At 44.0% G+C, this 16,680-nt stretch overlaps 1 protein-coding gene across 5 annotated transcripts in view; it reads left to right on the top strand.

Annotated features, from left to right (window-relative positions):
* The window catches only part of ARHGAP9 (Rho GTPase activating protein 9), a 45,731-nt gene that overhangs the window by 16,749 nt on the left and 12,302 nt on the right, over nucleotides 1–16,680 (top strand). For 4 of the 5 annotated variants that reach the window (XM_060762987.2, XM_060762988.2, XM_067464242.1 and 1 more), the window contains 7 exons: nucleotides 421–654; nucleotides 6,986–7,189; nucleotides 7,456–7,566; nucleotides 10,436–10,497; nucleotides 13,422–13,503; nucleotides 13,619–13,714; nucleotides 15,231–15,329. In XM_060762987.2, the coding sequence (XP_060618970.2) occupies nucleotides 421–654; nucleotides 6,986–7,189; nucleotides 7,456–7,566; nucleotides 10,436–10,497; nucleotides 13,422–13,503; nucleotides 13,619–13,714; nucleotides 15,231–15,329 (888 nt within the window). Of the gene's footprint in view, nucleotides 1–420; nucleotides 655–6,538; nucleotides 6,794–6,985; nucleotides 7,190–7,455; nucleotides 7,567–10,435; nucleotides 10,498–13,421; nucleotides 13,504–13,618; nucleotides 13,715–15,230; nucleotides 15,330–16,680 lie in introns of those variants that run through there. The other variant, XM_060762989.2, reaches the window with a different exon arrangement.

Below are 16,680 nucleotides of genomic sequence, written 5' to 3'. Positions count from 1 at the left end.
GAAGCATTCTCTTCTGAAGTTTTGCCAACATATATAGCAGTCATCCTCAGAGATGGTGGTTGTCAGAGGTCCTCACAGCTTGCTATAGATGTGGGCAAAACATCAGGAGATAATGCTTCTGGAACATGGCTATGCAGCCTGGAAAACTCACAGCAAACCTTGGTGTCTTGATTTTTAGGCCTGTTTCTGGGGTTATTTGGGATATTGGTTCAGAAATTTGCATTGGATGGACCGTATCAGCTCTCCTTTCTTAGATAGGGTTATCGTGATTTTTGATAGGTGAGTAGATAGTAACTACTCACCTATCAAAGGATTCTGGGAGTTGCAAACCTCCATCCACCAAAGTAGCACTTCCATAACGAAAATAAGCTTCCTCTTTTTTAAAAGGTAAAATCAGATCTATCTCTTTTCCTCTGACAGATGTTGGATGATACACACCTCCCTCCCCCTGGTCCCATTAGGGATGCCCCCCTTTACTGCAACCTGGAGGAGATGAAACAGATAGTGGCGATGCCCCCCAGCCCTCGCAGCCCCCCACTAGAGGTGCTTGAATGCTGGGAACAGCACATAGATTCCAGCTCTCTGCGCAGTTACTTCTATAAGCCAGCTACAGGTGAAAAGTCATGGAAACCACCACGGAAGAATCACGAGAAGGTGAGGTGAAGTGCTATTTTGGAGTAGTGATGCCCATCATATATAGCTTGTAGTGCAGGCCTTCCCTCTGGCCACTTCAAGAATTTCCCCAAACAAGGAGTAACAAAGAGGAATGCTATAGGCCTATCACCACCCTGGCTGTCATTAATTTGAAGACATGAACAGGCAGAAAACATTTGCGAAGTTATAGATTATGGGGCCTGCATGTGGGTTGCTGTTGTTCAGGATGCCAATGAAGCATTCACTTTTCTAGGATACTCCCTTACCCTCTTTTTTCTCTGTTTTCTCATCATCATCTCCTACATAGAATTTGTTGGAATCAATGGACATAGTCAGTCTTGACTAGTCTGTAGTTCCCTTCCTTAGCATTTTTCTTCCACTTAAATTATTTGTTGTTGTCCTCCTCCTCCTCTTTTGCAAACTATCAGGTCACTCTCAGCTTCCACTCTGAAAGGATGGTGTTTTCTTGGCAAGATAACCTGTTTCCCTGAAAATAAGACATTCCCTGAAAATAAGACCTAGTAGAGGATTTGCTCAATTGCTAAATATAAGGCCTCCCCCAAAAATAGGACCTAGCAGATTTTGTTTGGAAGCATGCTCCCCCTGGTGGCCAGAACCTACAATACTATCCCTACTTTACAGTCTCCAGACAGTGCGTGGGAGCAAGGTACTTTACAGCCCTTACTTTTGTGGCCCTGTGTATACTGTACGGTATATAATAAATGTTCATTTTTTGTTCAACAATAAATGTGAATTCTTCTTCATGGAAAAATAAGACATCTCCTGAAAATAAGACCTAGCACATCTTTGAGCACAAAAATTAATATAAGACACAGTCTTTTCTTTTCTTTTCTTTTTGGTAACAGGGTAGTCACCCCTCACAAAGAATGAATTCACTGTTTAGAGATCAAGCTTATCCATTGCCTAGGCCCTAGACCAGGGGTCCTCAATTTTTATAAAAAGAGGTCCCTCAGACTGTTGGAAGCCATACAACAGTTTGAAAAAAAACACGAATGAATTCCTACCTTATTCCTACCTACACATCTTATTTGTAGTGCAAAACAATATATGAAAGAACAGTACAATATTTAAAATGAAGATTTTTTTTACCAGTATTTCAATGGGAAGTATGCCTGCTTTTGACTGATGAGATAGTCAAGTTAATTAGGATTGTTGTTGTTGTGTGCCTTCAAGTCATTTCAGAACTAGTCTTCAGTTTAAGATGGGGGTTGGGTAAATGGCTTTGGAGGGCCACCTCTGGCCCATTGATCTTAGTTTGGGGACCCCTGCCCTAGACAATGAGCCCATTTGCACTGCATATTTATTTATTTTATTTACTTCATTTCTCCCCCTCCTTTCTCGACCCTGAAGGGGACTCAAGGCGGCTTACAAATCCAGCAAAAATTCAAAGCCACAGAGGTAAACAATAAAATATATCTCATCAAAATATAAACAATCTAAATATATAAGCAATTAAAACACATATCAATCAATCAAACAGATTAAAACCATATGAAATACTGAGTCATGATCTTATTGTATCACTACTATTGTTCCACTTTAACTTCCATGGCTACATCCTGCAAAATTGTCATTTGGTGAGAGGCAACTGAGAGGGAGCTCTCTGGCTGAAGGCCCCTTCCTCATCTAAAAATCCCAGAATTTCATGGGATATTGAAATAATAACACTGTAATTCAGCAGTGTGAATAGGCCTCAAGAGTCAGCAGTTATGACCCTAATCCCACCCATAATTCGCCAACATTGGATCCTCTAGTTTGGGTTTGTGGGAAATGTAAACAAAAGAAATGACACAAAGAAGGTCACAGTTGGCCATCCTTGACTTCAGTGGAAGCAATTGCCTCTTATTTATTTATTTATTTATTTATTTATTTATTTATCTATTTACTATATTTATATACCGTCCCTCTCAGCCTGCATTTGACTCGGGGCGGTTCACAGTTGGTACCAAGACCATAAAATACAATTAAAAACATTAAAATATTATAAAGCCATAGCAAAGTCAATAACAAACATATATCATTAGCGTCTCCTTGCTGAAAACATTGGCCAATCACATCGTCTAATTGTTCCATTTTCCTATGTCAGATACACTGTACTTGCAAATGGTAGCTCAAAAAGCCAATTCTTGACTTTCCTCTGGAATGTTAAAAGGGAGGGGGCCGATCGGATATCCCTAGGGAGGGCGTTTCATAGCCAAGGGGCCACCACTGAGAGGCCCTGTCTCTCATCCTCGCCAGCCGTGCTTGTGACAAGGGTGGGATTGAGAGCAGGGCCTCCCCAGAAGATTTTAAAGTCCTGGAAGGTTCATAAGGGGAGATGCGTTTGTACAGGAAAGTTGGGCCAGAACCGTTTAGGGCAGCGTTTCTCAACCTGGGGGTCGGGACCCCTGAGGAGGTCGCGAGAGGGTGTCAAGGGGTCACCAAAGACCAACAGAAAACACATATTTCTGATGGTCTTAGGAACACAGTGCTCTCCGGAAATAGGTGAACTACATCTCCCCTAAATCACTGTCAGTTCCTCCCAAATCCCTGCAGTATTTTCTGTTGATCATGGGGGCTCTATGTGGGAAGTTTGGCCCAATTCTATCATTGATGGGATTCAAGGGGCACTTTGAGTGTACGTGAACTATAAATCCCAGCAACTACAGCTCCCAAATGTCAAGGCCTCTTTTTCCCAAACTCACATGTGAGTATATTGAGTATCTGTGCCAAGTTTAGTCCAGATCCATCATTGTTTGAGTCCACAGTGCTCTCTGGATGTAGGTGAACTACAACTCCAAAACTTAAGGTCAATGCCCACCAAAACCTTCCAATATTTTCTGTTGGTCATGGGAGTTCTGTGTACCAAGTTTGGTTCAATTCCCTCATTGGTGGAGTTCAGAATGCTCTTTCATTGTAGGTGTACTATATATTCCAGCAACTACAACTTCCAAATGACAAAATCAATTATTCCCCCCCCCCCCCACCACCACCACCACCACCACCCAACCAGTATTCAGATTTGGGCATATCGCATATTTGTATCAAATACATCCTGCATATGAGATATTTATATGATGATTCATAACAGTAGCACTACAGTTGTGAAGTAGCAACAAAAATAATTTTATGGTTGGGTCACCACAACATGAAGACCTGTATTAAGGGGTTGCGGCATTAGGAAGGTTGAGAAACACTGGTTTAGGGCTTTATAGGCTAAAGCCAGCACTTTGAATTGTTCCCAGTAGCAAATTGGCAGCCAGTGGAGCTGGCGCAACAGAGGAGTTGTATGATCCCTGAGCGCCGCTCCCGTTAGCAATCTGGCTGCCGTCCATTGGACCATTTGAAGCTTCCAGACAGTCTTCAAAGGCAACCCCACATAGAGTGCGTTGCAGTAGTCTATACAGATGTAACTAGAGCAAGGATTACCGTGGCTAAGCCAATATCAGTCTAATATCAGAGAACCAGTTTTTGTCCAAACTCCAAGGGAGATACGGAATTCATTTCAACTTATAGTTTGAACTGTAAATGAGCTATCCATGGTGCTGAACTTATTATGGCACTAGACCACAGCTTCTTGTATAGTTTATTTAAAGTTCAGGCTAAAATCCAGAACAGATTCACTATTCCACTAATATCCAAACCATGAGACTTCATCACCTGAGCTAGAGAAGTGAACAACGTGACTGGTGCATGGTGAAATGATTGCATGGATCACCACACTGGGTGTGGAGAAATGTAATGTAGCAAATGACCTCTTTTAATGCATGCAAGTTTTCCTGAATTATTCCAAGAGAGACTTTTTGAATCTGGTTATTTAATCAGAAAACAAAAATTATGGCTAAAATTTCATTTTCTTATTAACGGGGGCCAATAAACAAAGCATGTCACTGTCATCACTTGGTTTCCATTGTCTGATGCAACTGCTGTTGGCAGTAGTGACTTGTTCATTCAGCCTATGCAGTAGAACCTCGACTTAACAGCATCCTACTTAAGAGCATTTAAGCACCGTTACTTGGCCTGGGTTTTGCTTTGACATACGAGCAGTGTTTTGAATTAAGAGCCAGCACCAGAGTACAGGTCTTTAGGGCTTCATATGAGCAGCCTCTGTGCCTTGTGCTTCTGTGTCTCATGTTCTTGTCCACTTTGGAAGACTGCTGCCTGCATTGCTCTTGTCCACTTTGAGGAACTTTGAGTTTTGTTGATTTTTGTGTGGTTTTTATTCCTGGTTTGTTTGGCTTCATGAAGAGGGAGGAAGAGAGAGAGCAACTGAGGGAAGGAGGCTAGAATGAGCAAAGCATGGAGAAAAGGATGCTTCTACCTCTTTTTTCTTTGTGCTTCCTTGATGCAACTTTGTGTTTCTACCATTTTAAAGTTGATCTTTCTTTTTCTTGTTCCACGTGAATGTGCATTTATATATTATTTGTTATTTATACATTACATTTTATTATTTAAAGACATGTAGCAAAAATTGGGGGTGTTTTCGGGTGGAGCACGGAACAGATTAATAGCATTTCGGTGGGAAAAATTACTTTGATTTGAGAGCATTTTGAGTTAAGAGCTTGGGAATGAATTACATTCTTAAGTCTAGGTATCACTGTGCTGTGGTCTGGCTTCCATGGGTCTCTGAACAAGTGCAGCATCTTTGCCATGTCTGTCTTTAGTTGGAAAGAGTGTGCCGGCATCTTTCTTCCCCAGCCTCAGCAATGGTTTTTTTTGGTCATGTCAGGAGTGACTTGAGAAACTGCAAGTCGCTTCTGGTGTGAGAGAATTGGCCGTCTGCAAGGACATTGCCCAGGAGACGCCCGGATGATTTTTGATGTTTTTTATCATCCTTGTGGGAGGCTTCTCTCATGTCCCCACATGAGGAGCTGGATCTGATACAGGGAGCTCATCTGTGCTCTCCCCGGATTCAAACCTGCGACCTGTCAGTCTTCAGTCCTGCCGGCACAGGGATTTAGTCCTGCCGGCACTGGGGGCTCCTTTAAAGTGTACCATTGCCATGGATCACTGCCAATAACTGATCAGTATTCTTAGGTAAAGTTTTTCCCCTAATATTAAGTCCAGTCGTGTCTGTCTCTGCGGGTTGGTGCTCATCTCCATTTCTAAACTGAAGAGCCAGCATTGTCCGTAGACACCTCCAAGGTCATGTGGCCAGCATGACTTCATGGAGCGCTGTATTCTTGACAGCATCCAAAATTGAGAGGAAATGTCATTTTTAAGAGTGATAAATGAAACCTTGGTAGCATCAGCTTTTGTAAAGTACCGTTAAGACTAGTTCATGAGATGGACTGCCTAGGAACAGACCTTTATAACTATGAATGAGTAAGCTGTATTGTAAAGGCTTTCATGGCCAGAATCACTGGGTTGTTGTAGGTTTTTTCGGGCTATATGGCCATGTTCTAGAGGCATTCTCTCCTGACGTTTCACCTGCATCTATGGCAAGCATCCTCAGAGGTTCCAACAAACCTCACTACCTCTGAGGATGCTTGCCATAGATGCAGGTGAAACGTCAGGAGAGAATGCCTCTAGAACATGGCCATATAGCCCGAAAAGACCTACAACAACCCAATCAGTAAGGTGTACGGGCAAATAGTGACAGAAAGGCAAAATATATGAGCATTTCTATACTTGTATAAAGCCGCACATCCTCCTGTTTTCTCCCTGCATGTAAGACAATTCAAGGAGAACTCAGGTTCACTTCTTGGGATTATTACTACAGGCCCAGCTCTGTGACTGGAGAGCTTGTTGACAGACACCACCTCCCACCTCCCTCCCTCCCTCCCTCCCTCCCTCCTTCCTTTCCCAGAGGCTGCTTCCAAAGCCCATCGCTCCCTGGCACCTTAGGCCAAGCTGAACCGTTTGGGCTACCCGCCAGGTGCCTGTGAAATTCAGCTGTAATTACTCTAACGAACTATGTGTCCTAGCAAAGCGGGGAGAAGAAGGAGCCAGTCTGCTGATTAATCTCCAAGCCCATTCTTTCTCTCCACGGCCCCATTGCCACGTGCCCCCTCCCTCCATCCTTGGAGAGGAGCCTGTGCCCGGAAGGTCTTGTTCATATACCTGCAGCAGTGGGGGCCTTAGTGTAGGAAAGCTGTGGGCCGGAAGGACAGAGAGCCCTGGGCAATGGGAGCTGAAGGTTGAAAGAAATCTCAGGGGAGCTTGCGGATTAAGAATCCAGGATTCAGTTTGTTTTAGAGCTGGGGGGAGGTGGTGGGGGAAGGCAGCCTCTCTAACAAGAGGCTCTTGCCTGTCACTAGTCCTGTTTCCCAGAGAGATTCACCCCTCTTTTTCCTTCCAAACCTGCTAATCTATGTGTTTGCTTTGTCAGAGCTTGGTACTGCCAGAGGGACACAGTCTTTTAGCCCCAGAAGAAGAAAGATCTACTCTGAGTGAGCCCTTGGATCAGACAGAAGACGCAGGGAAGGCTGGGCAGCAGCTGTACTCGCCCACTTCCCAGGGTCTCTCCAGGGCCAGAGAGAAGAAGCTGGGCTACACCAAATCCATGGTGCTGCCAGAGACCCGAGTGCCCAAGGTAAGGCAGTGGGGGAGATTGGAGAGGTTCGTCTGGGTTTCCCTGCCTTCAAGAAGAGAAAAGAGATGCCTTCCTTGGATATGTCACAGAGGGTACCAAGCTTTTGTTATGCTGTGAGTCTGAAGCAGAAAGTGGTTGTGTGTATATGTATCAGGAGGCAGAGTGTTGTGTGGGGGTGTGGAGTGGAGGACAATGGCTCTAGGAAGTGATTGGACATGCAAAGTAGGTGGGAAAACCTCTTCCTTATTTTTTCTCTTTCTCTACAGGGAAGTCATCGCAGGAACCTTTCCCAACACAGTTGTGAGGCCTGGCTAGGGGAATACCCAGTGTCCGCACCTGCCAATGGTTCCCCTTCACACAACCCTGACCGCCTTCATGTAAGTCACAGCTCCTGGAGAGGGGGAAGGGTGCAATGTGTTGGACTGCACCTATTGTCAGTCCTGGCCAGGTTTGTTGAGAATTGTAGTCCTGGTAATCTGGATAAAACTGAATAGAGAAGAACTGTGTTAACAACAACAACAACAACAACAACAACAGGGGCCAAGGTGGTGCAGTGGGTTAAACTGCTAAGCTGCAGAATTGATGACTGGAAGGTTTGCAGTTCGAATCTACGGGACGGGTTGAGCTCCCATTATTAGCCCCAGCTTCTGCTAACCTAGAAGTGTGAAAACATGCAAATGTGAGTAGATCAATACCGCTTTGGCAGGAAGGTAATGGCTCTCCTTGCAGTCATGCTGATCACAAGACCTAGGAGGTGTCTATGGACAACAATGGCTCTTTGGCTTAGAAATTGAGGTGAGCACCACCCCCCAGAGTCGGACTCGACTTGACTTAATGTCAAGGGGAAACCTTTACCTTTATTTAGTTTAAGAGTGCAGTCAGTCAGTGAGTATGGAATTCTCTAGGGCCAGGGTTTAAGAACTCTAGGACCAGGGACGGATATGACTAAATCCAGGGAACAAATACCAGGGATATTTCTATTTCTTCCATAAAATTCACAAAGTTAGGTTGCTTGAAAACTCAGCTTAAACTACAGGATTGTAATAAAGGTTGGCAGCAGTGGGCAAATCATATTCACCACTTGGAGTTGAGCCCCCTGTGGCGCAGTGGGTTAAATCCCTGTGCCGGCAGGACTGAAGACCGACAGGTCTCAGGTTCGAATCTGGTTGAGCTCCCTCTATCAGCTCCAGCTCCCCATGTGGGGACATGAGCAAAGCCTCCCAGAAGGATGATAAAACATCAAAACACCCGGGCGTCCACTGGGCAATGTCCTTGCAGACGGCCAATTCTCTCACACCAGAAACGACTTGCAGTTTCTCAAGTCGCTCCTGACATGACAAAAAAAAGTGAAAACCAAGTCAGAACTCTACTGAAAAAAACATCGCCATTGCTTGGTGAGTTTTCCTTGCCTCCATTCTCTGAGAGGATCCCATGGAAGGAGATCTAGCTCCTTGCACATGACCCAACACTCATGCCTGTGATGCTAAACAAGAAGTCCATAATTTGTGGATAGGATTGCAGTGTTCCGTCTTTCCTTCGTCTGACCTGATGGATCTCCCAGAATAGGGGTGTGGGGTGCAGGGAAAAGGAATGGAGAATGGTGTTTTGTCAGTTGTGAAGTTGAAGAATAAATGATCGAGAGCGCCAATTGGTTCCAGGAACACACTTTGGTGGAAAAGATATTGTGTATTCTTATGTGTGTGATATTAAGAGAAATAAATAAAATCTCAGCCAGGAAAATAGATTGAAATTTGAAGCCCTTCCTTCAAAGGTGTGCAAAAATATGGACTTGGCTCATTCCTAATACTGCGCCCCCGTGGCACAGTGGGTTTCACCCCTGTGCCAGCAGGACTGAAGACTGACAGGTCATAGGTTCAAATCCTGGGAGAGCAAATCCCTCTACCAACTGCAACTCCTCATGTGGGGACATGAGAGAAGCCTCCCACAAGGATGGTACAACATCAAAATATCCGGGCGTCCCCTGGGCAACGTCCTTGCAGCTGACCAATTCTATCACACCAAAAGCTACTTGCAGTTTCTGAAGTCACTCCTGACACAAAAACAAACATTCCTAATACATGATGTGGTGCTGACTCTGTTCCACCCCCCACCCCTCACTCCTTTGAGGACTTATATCCCTTTCCAAGCTATGATTTCTCTTCCCTTAGTTCACTGTCTTAAAGGCATTGAATGTTTGCCTATCTGTGTATGTTGTAATCCGCTCTGAGTCCCCTCAGGGAGATTGAGCGGGATACAAATAAAGTGTTGTTGTTGTTGTTATTCCTGGCATCTCTATTTTTGTTGGGCATATAAAGCCCACCATGGTTCCGGCCCAACTTACCTATCCTTATGAACCTTCAGGAAATTAAGATCATCTGGGGAGGCCCTGCTCTCGATCTCGCCTGCCTCACAGGCAAGCTTGGCAGGGACAAGAGACAGTGTCTTCTCAGTGGTGGCCCCTCGGCTGTGGAACTCCCTGCCTGGGGATATTAAATCAGCCCCCCCCCCCTCCTGACCTTTAGGAAAAGAGTAAAAACCTGGCTCTTCAAGCAAGTTTTGGGAACCTCATTGTAACCAGATAAACTCAGTATTGTGAATGAATATGGAACGGCTTAACTATGCAAATAGACATGGATTTAAACCTGGAAGTCATTGATTTTTATAGTTTAAAATGTTTTTAATATGAATTTTATTATGTGATTTGACCTGTTTTAAACAATGTATTTATGTGTGTTCGGCATTTAATTGTTGCCAATTTGTACACTGCCCTGAGTTGCCTTCAGGCTGAAAAGAGCGGGATGAAAGTGTGGTAAATAAATAAATAGCCAAACTAGATACTGTGGAGAATGATAAAACTATGCAACAAAATTTGGGAAGTTTTCTGTTCCTGTTTTGAAAGCGTCGCTTCCTGTTTAATTGTGAGGTATTTACTTTGAAAATACAGAAACTTCGTTTTTGTGACTGAGGGTAGTTTTATCATCTCCTTCAGTCCAGGCAGTTAATGAATATATGCCATTTAAAACCATTCAATATGCGGACAGCAACAAAGGTTTTGCTTTTTAATCAACTTTTCCCATATTTTTATGATAGATGCAATTAGGAAATGGCATTTATAACCCAGGAACAAAAATCATGTTACATAATGTAACCTGTAGATAGCTAAATTTGTCAAGGAAAATGGAGTGCATTTCAGGAAAGATCAGATGTCTTGCCCGGACACTGTTTGATACATCTTCTTTGCGGCAGGTGGTGGAGAAAGCTGGGCAGCTGAACAAAACCAAGATTGCAGAAGGAGGCCGGAAACTCAGGTATCCAGCTGGAGTCCTCCTAATGGGGAGAGGGAAGATGCTGTATTTGGGTGGGGGGGGGGGGGGCTTGGCTCTCCCTCTGTTTTGGTCAAACCCAAAAACCCATTGCTTGTCTAGCCCTTGCACAACCTGGCTGGCTCCTCAACTCTGGCTGTGTAACATTTCACAGCTGAAAGGATTTTGACAAGCAATGTCCTGGACATGAATAGACAGACAAAGTGGTTAGGAGAAACTGCTGGTGGATAATGGGGCTTTTTCAGATCAGGAGGGGGCTAAATTAAACCAGCATGGAGCTTCTGTTCCCTCCATAAGGGAAGAGGAGAATACCACATGTGGGGTTTGAAGCTACTAAAGTGTCTGTTCTAAAGCAGAGACATGTGTGTGGTTCCATGAATGGGTGTGATTGATTGATTGAATGTGTGTCTAAACTGTTGGATTAATATTTTCGTGAGAGGTTTACCGCGATAGCAACACTGATCTAGGAAAATGTTCTCTCATCTTCCCTCATACCCAGATTTTGGGGTTGTGTGTGTAGTTTGTAGAAAGGAGAAATACTATGGAGGTACTTCTAAACCAATGGTTCCCAACCTGTGGGCCATGGCCCGGCAATGGGCCGTGAGAATGAAAATCCAGTTCACGAGCCTCCTTTCTATTTATTTTATTTTATTTCCGCTCCTTTCCATAGAGCTGACCAGCCCCACCCCACCCCTTTTGATACTAACGTTGGAGAATGGTCCCTGGTCAAAGTGGTCCCTGTTCAAGTGGTCTCTGGTCAAGTGGGCCATGTTCAAGTGGGCCCTAGTCAAGTGGGCCTTGGTAAAAAGTGGGCCCTGGTCAAAGTTGTCCCTGGTCAAGTTGTCCCTGGTCAAGTGGGCCCTGGTCAAAGTTGTCCCTGGTCAAGTTGTCCCTGGTCAAGTGGGCCCTGGTCAAAGTTGTCCCTGGTCAAGTTGTCCCTGGTCAAGTGGGCCCTGGTTCAAAGTGGGCCATGGCCAAAGTGGTCCCTGGTCAAGTGGGCCCTGGCCAAAAAAAGATTGGGGACCACTGTTCTAGACAGATGTGTCCAGTTTGAAGACATTCTGCAGATATTTTGTCTTTCTCTGTATAACAGATGTTTTTTGTTGAAAGGAAAAAAAATGGGAGAATCATAGAATCATAGAATCATAGAATCAAAGAGTTGGAAGAGACCTCCTGGGCCATCCAGTCCAACCCCTTGCCAAGAAGCAGGAATATTGCATTCAAATCACCCCTGACAGATGGCCATCCAGCCTCTGCTTAAAAGCTTCCAAAGAAGGAGCCTCCACCACACTCCGGGGCGGAGAGTTCCACTGCTGAACGGCTCTCACAGTCAGGAAGTTCTTCCTCATGTTCAGATGGAATCTCCTCTCTTGTAGTTTGAAGCCATTGTTCCGCGTCCTAGTCTCCAAGGAAGCAGAAAACAAGCTTGCTCCCTCCTCCCTGTGGCTTCCTCTCACATATTTATACATGGCTATCATATCTCCTCTCAGCCTTCTCTTCTTCAGGCTAAACATGCCCAGTTCCCTAAGCCGCTCCTCATAGGGCTTGTTCTCCAGACCCTTGATCATTTTAGTCGCCCTCCTCTGGACACATTCCAGCTTGTCAATATCTCTCTTGAATATTGACAAGCTGGAATGTGTCCAGAGGAGGGCGACTAAAATGATCAAGGGTCTGGAGAACAATCATAGAATCATAGAATCCCCGCATGAGGAGCTGGAGCTGATAGAGGGAGCTCATCCGCCTCTCCCTGGATTCGAATCTGTGACCTGTCAGTCTTCTGTCCTGCTGGCACAGGGGTTTAACCCACTGCGCTACCGGGGGCTCAGGGATATTGCTAAACATACAGATATTGCCAAACTTCCAATGCCTATCTAGCCCTTGCATAATCTGGCTGGCTCCTTAGCTCTGGCTGTGTAGCATTACACAGCTGGATTTCCTATTGGCTCTGAACATCGTGGCACAGTAGCAGAAGCAGAAAGAAAACAGAAATGTGGTTGTCTGTCCCTCTGTAAAATTCCATAAATGTGTCAAGGCAATTGGATAACATAACCAGGATGTATCACAGGGTTTGAACTGTTGACTGCCCCCAACTGTTTTCGGATTTCCAACCCCATCATTCCTGACTGTGCCACGATGTTCAGAGCCAATAGGAAATCCAGCTGTGTAATGCTACACAGCCAGAGCTAAGGAGCCAGCCAGATTATGCAAGGGCTCGATAGGCATTGGAAGTTTGGCAATATCTGGATGTTTAGCAATATCCCGGAGCCCCCGGTGGCGCAGTGGGTTAAACCCCTGTGCCAGCAGGACTGAAGACTGACAGGTCGCAGATTCGAATCCAGGGAGAGGCGGATTAGCTCCCTCTATCAGCTCCAGCTCCTCATGCAGGGACATGAGAGAAGCCTCCCACAAGGATGGTAAAACATCAAATCACCCTGGCGTCCCCTGGGCAATGTCCTTGCAGATGGCCAGTTCTCTCACACCAGAAGCGACTTGCAGTTTCTTAGGTTGCTCCTGACACGACAAAAAAAAAGTTAAAAAAGCAATATCCCACATTAGGTGGAAGTATGCTATCTCTAACTTTGATTTGATCCTGACTTCTTCAGAAGAGGACAACACATGGTCTCGCAAAGGTAATGGGAGAATGCAGAAAATATGCTTATTAGCCACCAGGTTCCACTCCAATAGAGGTTAACTATGAAACTATGAGATTTCTATCAGTACAATCCTTGTTCTGTCAGATTGTTTACATGTGCTGCATGACTGAATGTGGAAGCATCAGTTTCAACACATGCTTGGGAGTACTGAACATATGCACATACACATATATAGAGAGAAAGAGGAGTGAGATATTTTATCATCATGGATTCTTACTTTGGTTTTCTCCTTCCATCCTGGCCGCAACGCACCAGAAAGTGCTGGACATCCTCATGGCTGGTGTTAGCAGGGAACAGCCTCATGTTCTACAAGGATCCCAAAGTAGCAGCTGCATGGGTGAGTGGAACAGCAGAGAGTAATGGACAGCGGGCAGTCTATGGCTTCTGGAGCAGAGCATGCTTGACAGATGCTGCCCTATGATGTCCTAACTCCTGCTCTTTCACCTTGGCAGACCCCATCTGGTAGCCGACCAGAAAGCAGTGTGGATTTACGCGGTGCTCGGATTGACTGGGCTAGAGACTTGTCCAGCAAGCGGAATGTAATCCATGTAAGTGTGTGAATACTCAGAGAAAAAATGCAGCAGAATTGGACATTAGGCACATGGGGTCAGATGGACACATTGAAGGAAAATATTTATTTTCTGTCCTGGCTTTATTTGATATTTCACATAAGTCCGTGCAGCAGATCCTTGATGGTGTGTCTATGGTGTAGAATAGGAAAAAAATACACTGTATGTGCTCACAGTGGGCATTTATTTATTTATAATGTTAGGAGGGAACCAAACAGTTGTATTGTATTAAAAAACAGACAAAGAAACATACAAACAAAACACAAAGTTTGCAAACTTGGTATTTTATTAAATGTCCTTTGACCAGTAGTGGCCACTTGGAGTGCCTCTTATGTTGCTATAGGAAGGTCCTCCATTGTGCATGTAGCAGGGCTCAGGTTGCATTGCAGCAGGTGGTCAGTGGTTTGCTCTTCTCCACACTCACATGTCGTGGATTCTACTTTGTAGCCCCATTTCTTAAGGTTGGCTCTGCATCTCGTGGTGCCAGAGTGCAGTCTGTTCAGCACCTTCCAAGTTGCCCAGTTTTCTGTGTACCCAGGAGGTCACACCTCTCATTTGGCATCAGCCATTGATTGAGGTTCTGGGTTTGAGCCTGCCACTTTTGGACTCTCGCTTGCTGAGGTCTTCTAGCAGGTGTCCAGTGGGCAAAGGAAACACAAAGGTCAAGTGAGATGGACTGGCTCTTGTGGAAAGTGCATATTTAGACTATCCCTCCTCTCTTGCTGTAGACTTATCAAGTGGAGACACAGGATTAAGGTGCCACATTCTCAATGTTGAATGTCTTCTCCATTATTGCCATGTACTTTTCATACTTTTTCATCTTGTAGTATAAGATAATGGCTACATTTGTAAATAATGCTAAGCCTGGGATCTTGGCATAATGGCATACACTGTGAATGAACTGTAATACTGATACGTGCAGCTTGTTCCACTTTTTTACCCTCTTTGTAGGGGTCTCAGCATTATGTATCAACCAAGGAGTATAATTTAATACAGCTGAACAAGCTGGGATTGTAAGATAGCTTTATATCATGGTTTACATTCAAATCATGATTTGTTCACTGATTTCTGGAAAATGTATAAAGGAGCAAATGGGCTGAGTTTGTCACATCACATTTTGTTAAGCCAGGATTAGTGTTTTGTGTGAGATCATCCAAACACTACTAGAAAAATAGGACAATGGGCTACATGGAACTGTTGATCAACCCTATAAGCTGTCTTCCCATCTCTTTTCTTTTCCTAAGTTTGTTTCCTTAATGTTGAGGTATGGTGTTATTCTATTATGTCATTATCTAATTTGTGGTAATTTTTGTTGTGGTTGTTGGATTTGTTTTGATTTGGATGGTTTTGGTTGTTATGTTTTTTGTTAGCACCTTATGGCATTGAATGTTTGTCTCTGCCTGTTGTAAACTGCCCTGAGTCCCCACAGGGAGATAGCACGGAATATGAATAAAGTTTACTTATTATTATTATTATTATTATTATTATTCCTCAGTTCCGCACTGTGACTGGCAATGAGTATCTTTTGCAGTCAGACAGTGAGACTGTCAGCCAAGACTGGTACCAGGCTATCAAAGGGGTCATCCGTAGGCTGGTAAGTGAAGTGCATCAAGACACTATCATTTCATTCAATTCCTCCTCTTCCTCTTCTTCTTGGAATCATTATTTTTATTTATGTATTTTATGTATTGTATTATTTAAATCTTGCCTTTTTCTCCAGATTCAGAACTCTCAATATGTAGATAAAATATATCAAAAGGTTCTCACAGAAGTGTAAACTGTCCAAAATAATAATAAAGCTTTAAATGGATCCGGCCCAGCTTGCCAGTCTGAACGTATCTCCCTTTATGAACCACCTTGGAGGTTAAGATCTTCTGGGGAGGCCCTGCTCTTGGTCCCGCCTCCTTCACAGGCATGACTGGTGGGAACAACAGACAGGGCCTTCTCAGTGGTAGCCCCTCACCTGTGGCACTCCCTCCCCAGTGAAATCAAATCAGCTCCCTCCCTCCTGACCTTTAGAAAGAAATTGAAAACGTGGTTGTGGGACCAAGTTTCAGACAATAATTTTTCAGTGCAATAAGTGATCACGAAATAACGCAATGACTTGTCGAATCACTGGGTTGCTGTAAGTTTTTCGGGCTGTAAGGCCATGTTCCTGACGCATTCTCTACTGACATTTTGCCTGCATCTATGTCAGGCATCCTCAGAGGTTGAATGGCTTCGGACTATGATTTTGGATTGCATGATTTTAATTGGTTTTAGTGTTGAATTAATTTTAATTTTTTTGGTTTTAATGTATATGTTTATTTTATTAGATGTGTGTTTGTGTGACATCTAATGATTGCCTACTTGTAAGCTGCTCTGAGTCCCCTCTGGGGTGAGAAGGACAGGGTATAAATAATAAATAAATATATAACAATTTAATACTTCAGTTAAAAAATCAGAGTAGAATATTAAACATCCTTCCTAAAAAAATAGTTTCCCAATATTGTATATTGTAATTGTGTCCTTGGTGGTATTGAATTCTTGCCTTGTAAACCACCTTGAGTTGCTGGAAGGCCGAGAGGGGCGGTATAAAAATGTACTAAATAAATAAAATAAATAAATAAACTTGAAGAAATAAATAAAAATAATAGAAAATAAGGAGGGGATCAGGAAAGCAGGACTGCAGAGTTATGCCATCCAGCCAGAAGTGAGGTTTCACACAGCCGATATATTGCAACCATGTAAAGGCAGTGGCTGTGCAAAGTCGTCTGTCACAATGACAGTAAATAGTTGCTATCCTGCATCATGGAACATCGCAGGATGTTCCACAATCTTGTGTTTTCACATGGAGTAATGCCTGAAGAAACAACATTGCAGTCTTACTGAATGAGAAAAATTAAACGTGCCTGGCAGTCTGTCCAATCTGTCCTGCCCATCCCAGCTTAACTTATTGTCTTTCC

Source organism: Anolis sagrei, chromosome 2, assembly GCF_037176765.1.
Source record: "Anolis sagrei isolate rAnoSag1 chromosome 2, rAnoSag1.mat, whole genome shotgun sequence".
Taxonomy (NCBI): domain Eukaryota; kingdom Metazoa; phylum Chordata; class Lepidosauria; order Squamata; family Dactyloidae; genus Anolis; species Anolis sagrei.
This window is presented reverse-complemented; position numbering and strand designations above follow the sequence as displayed.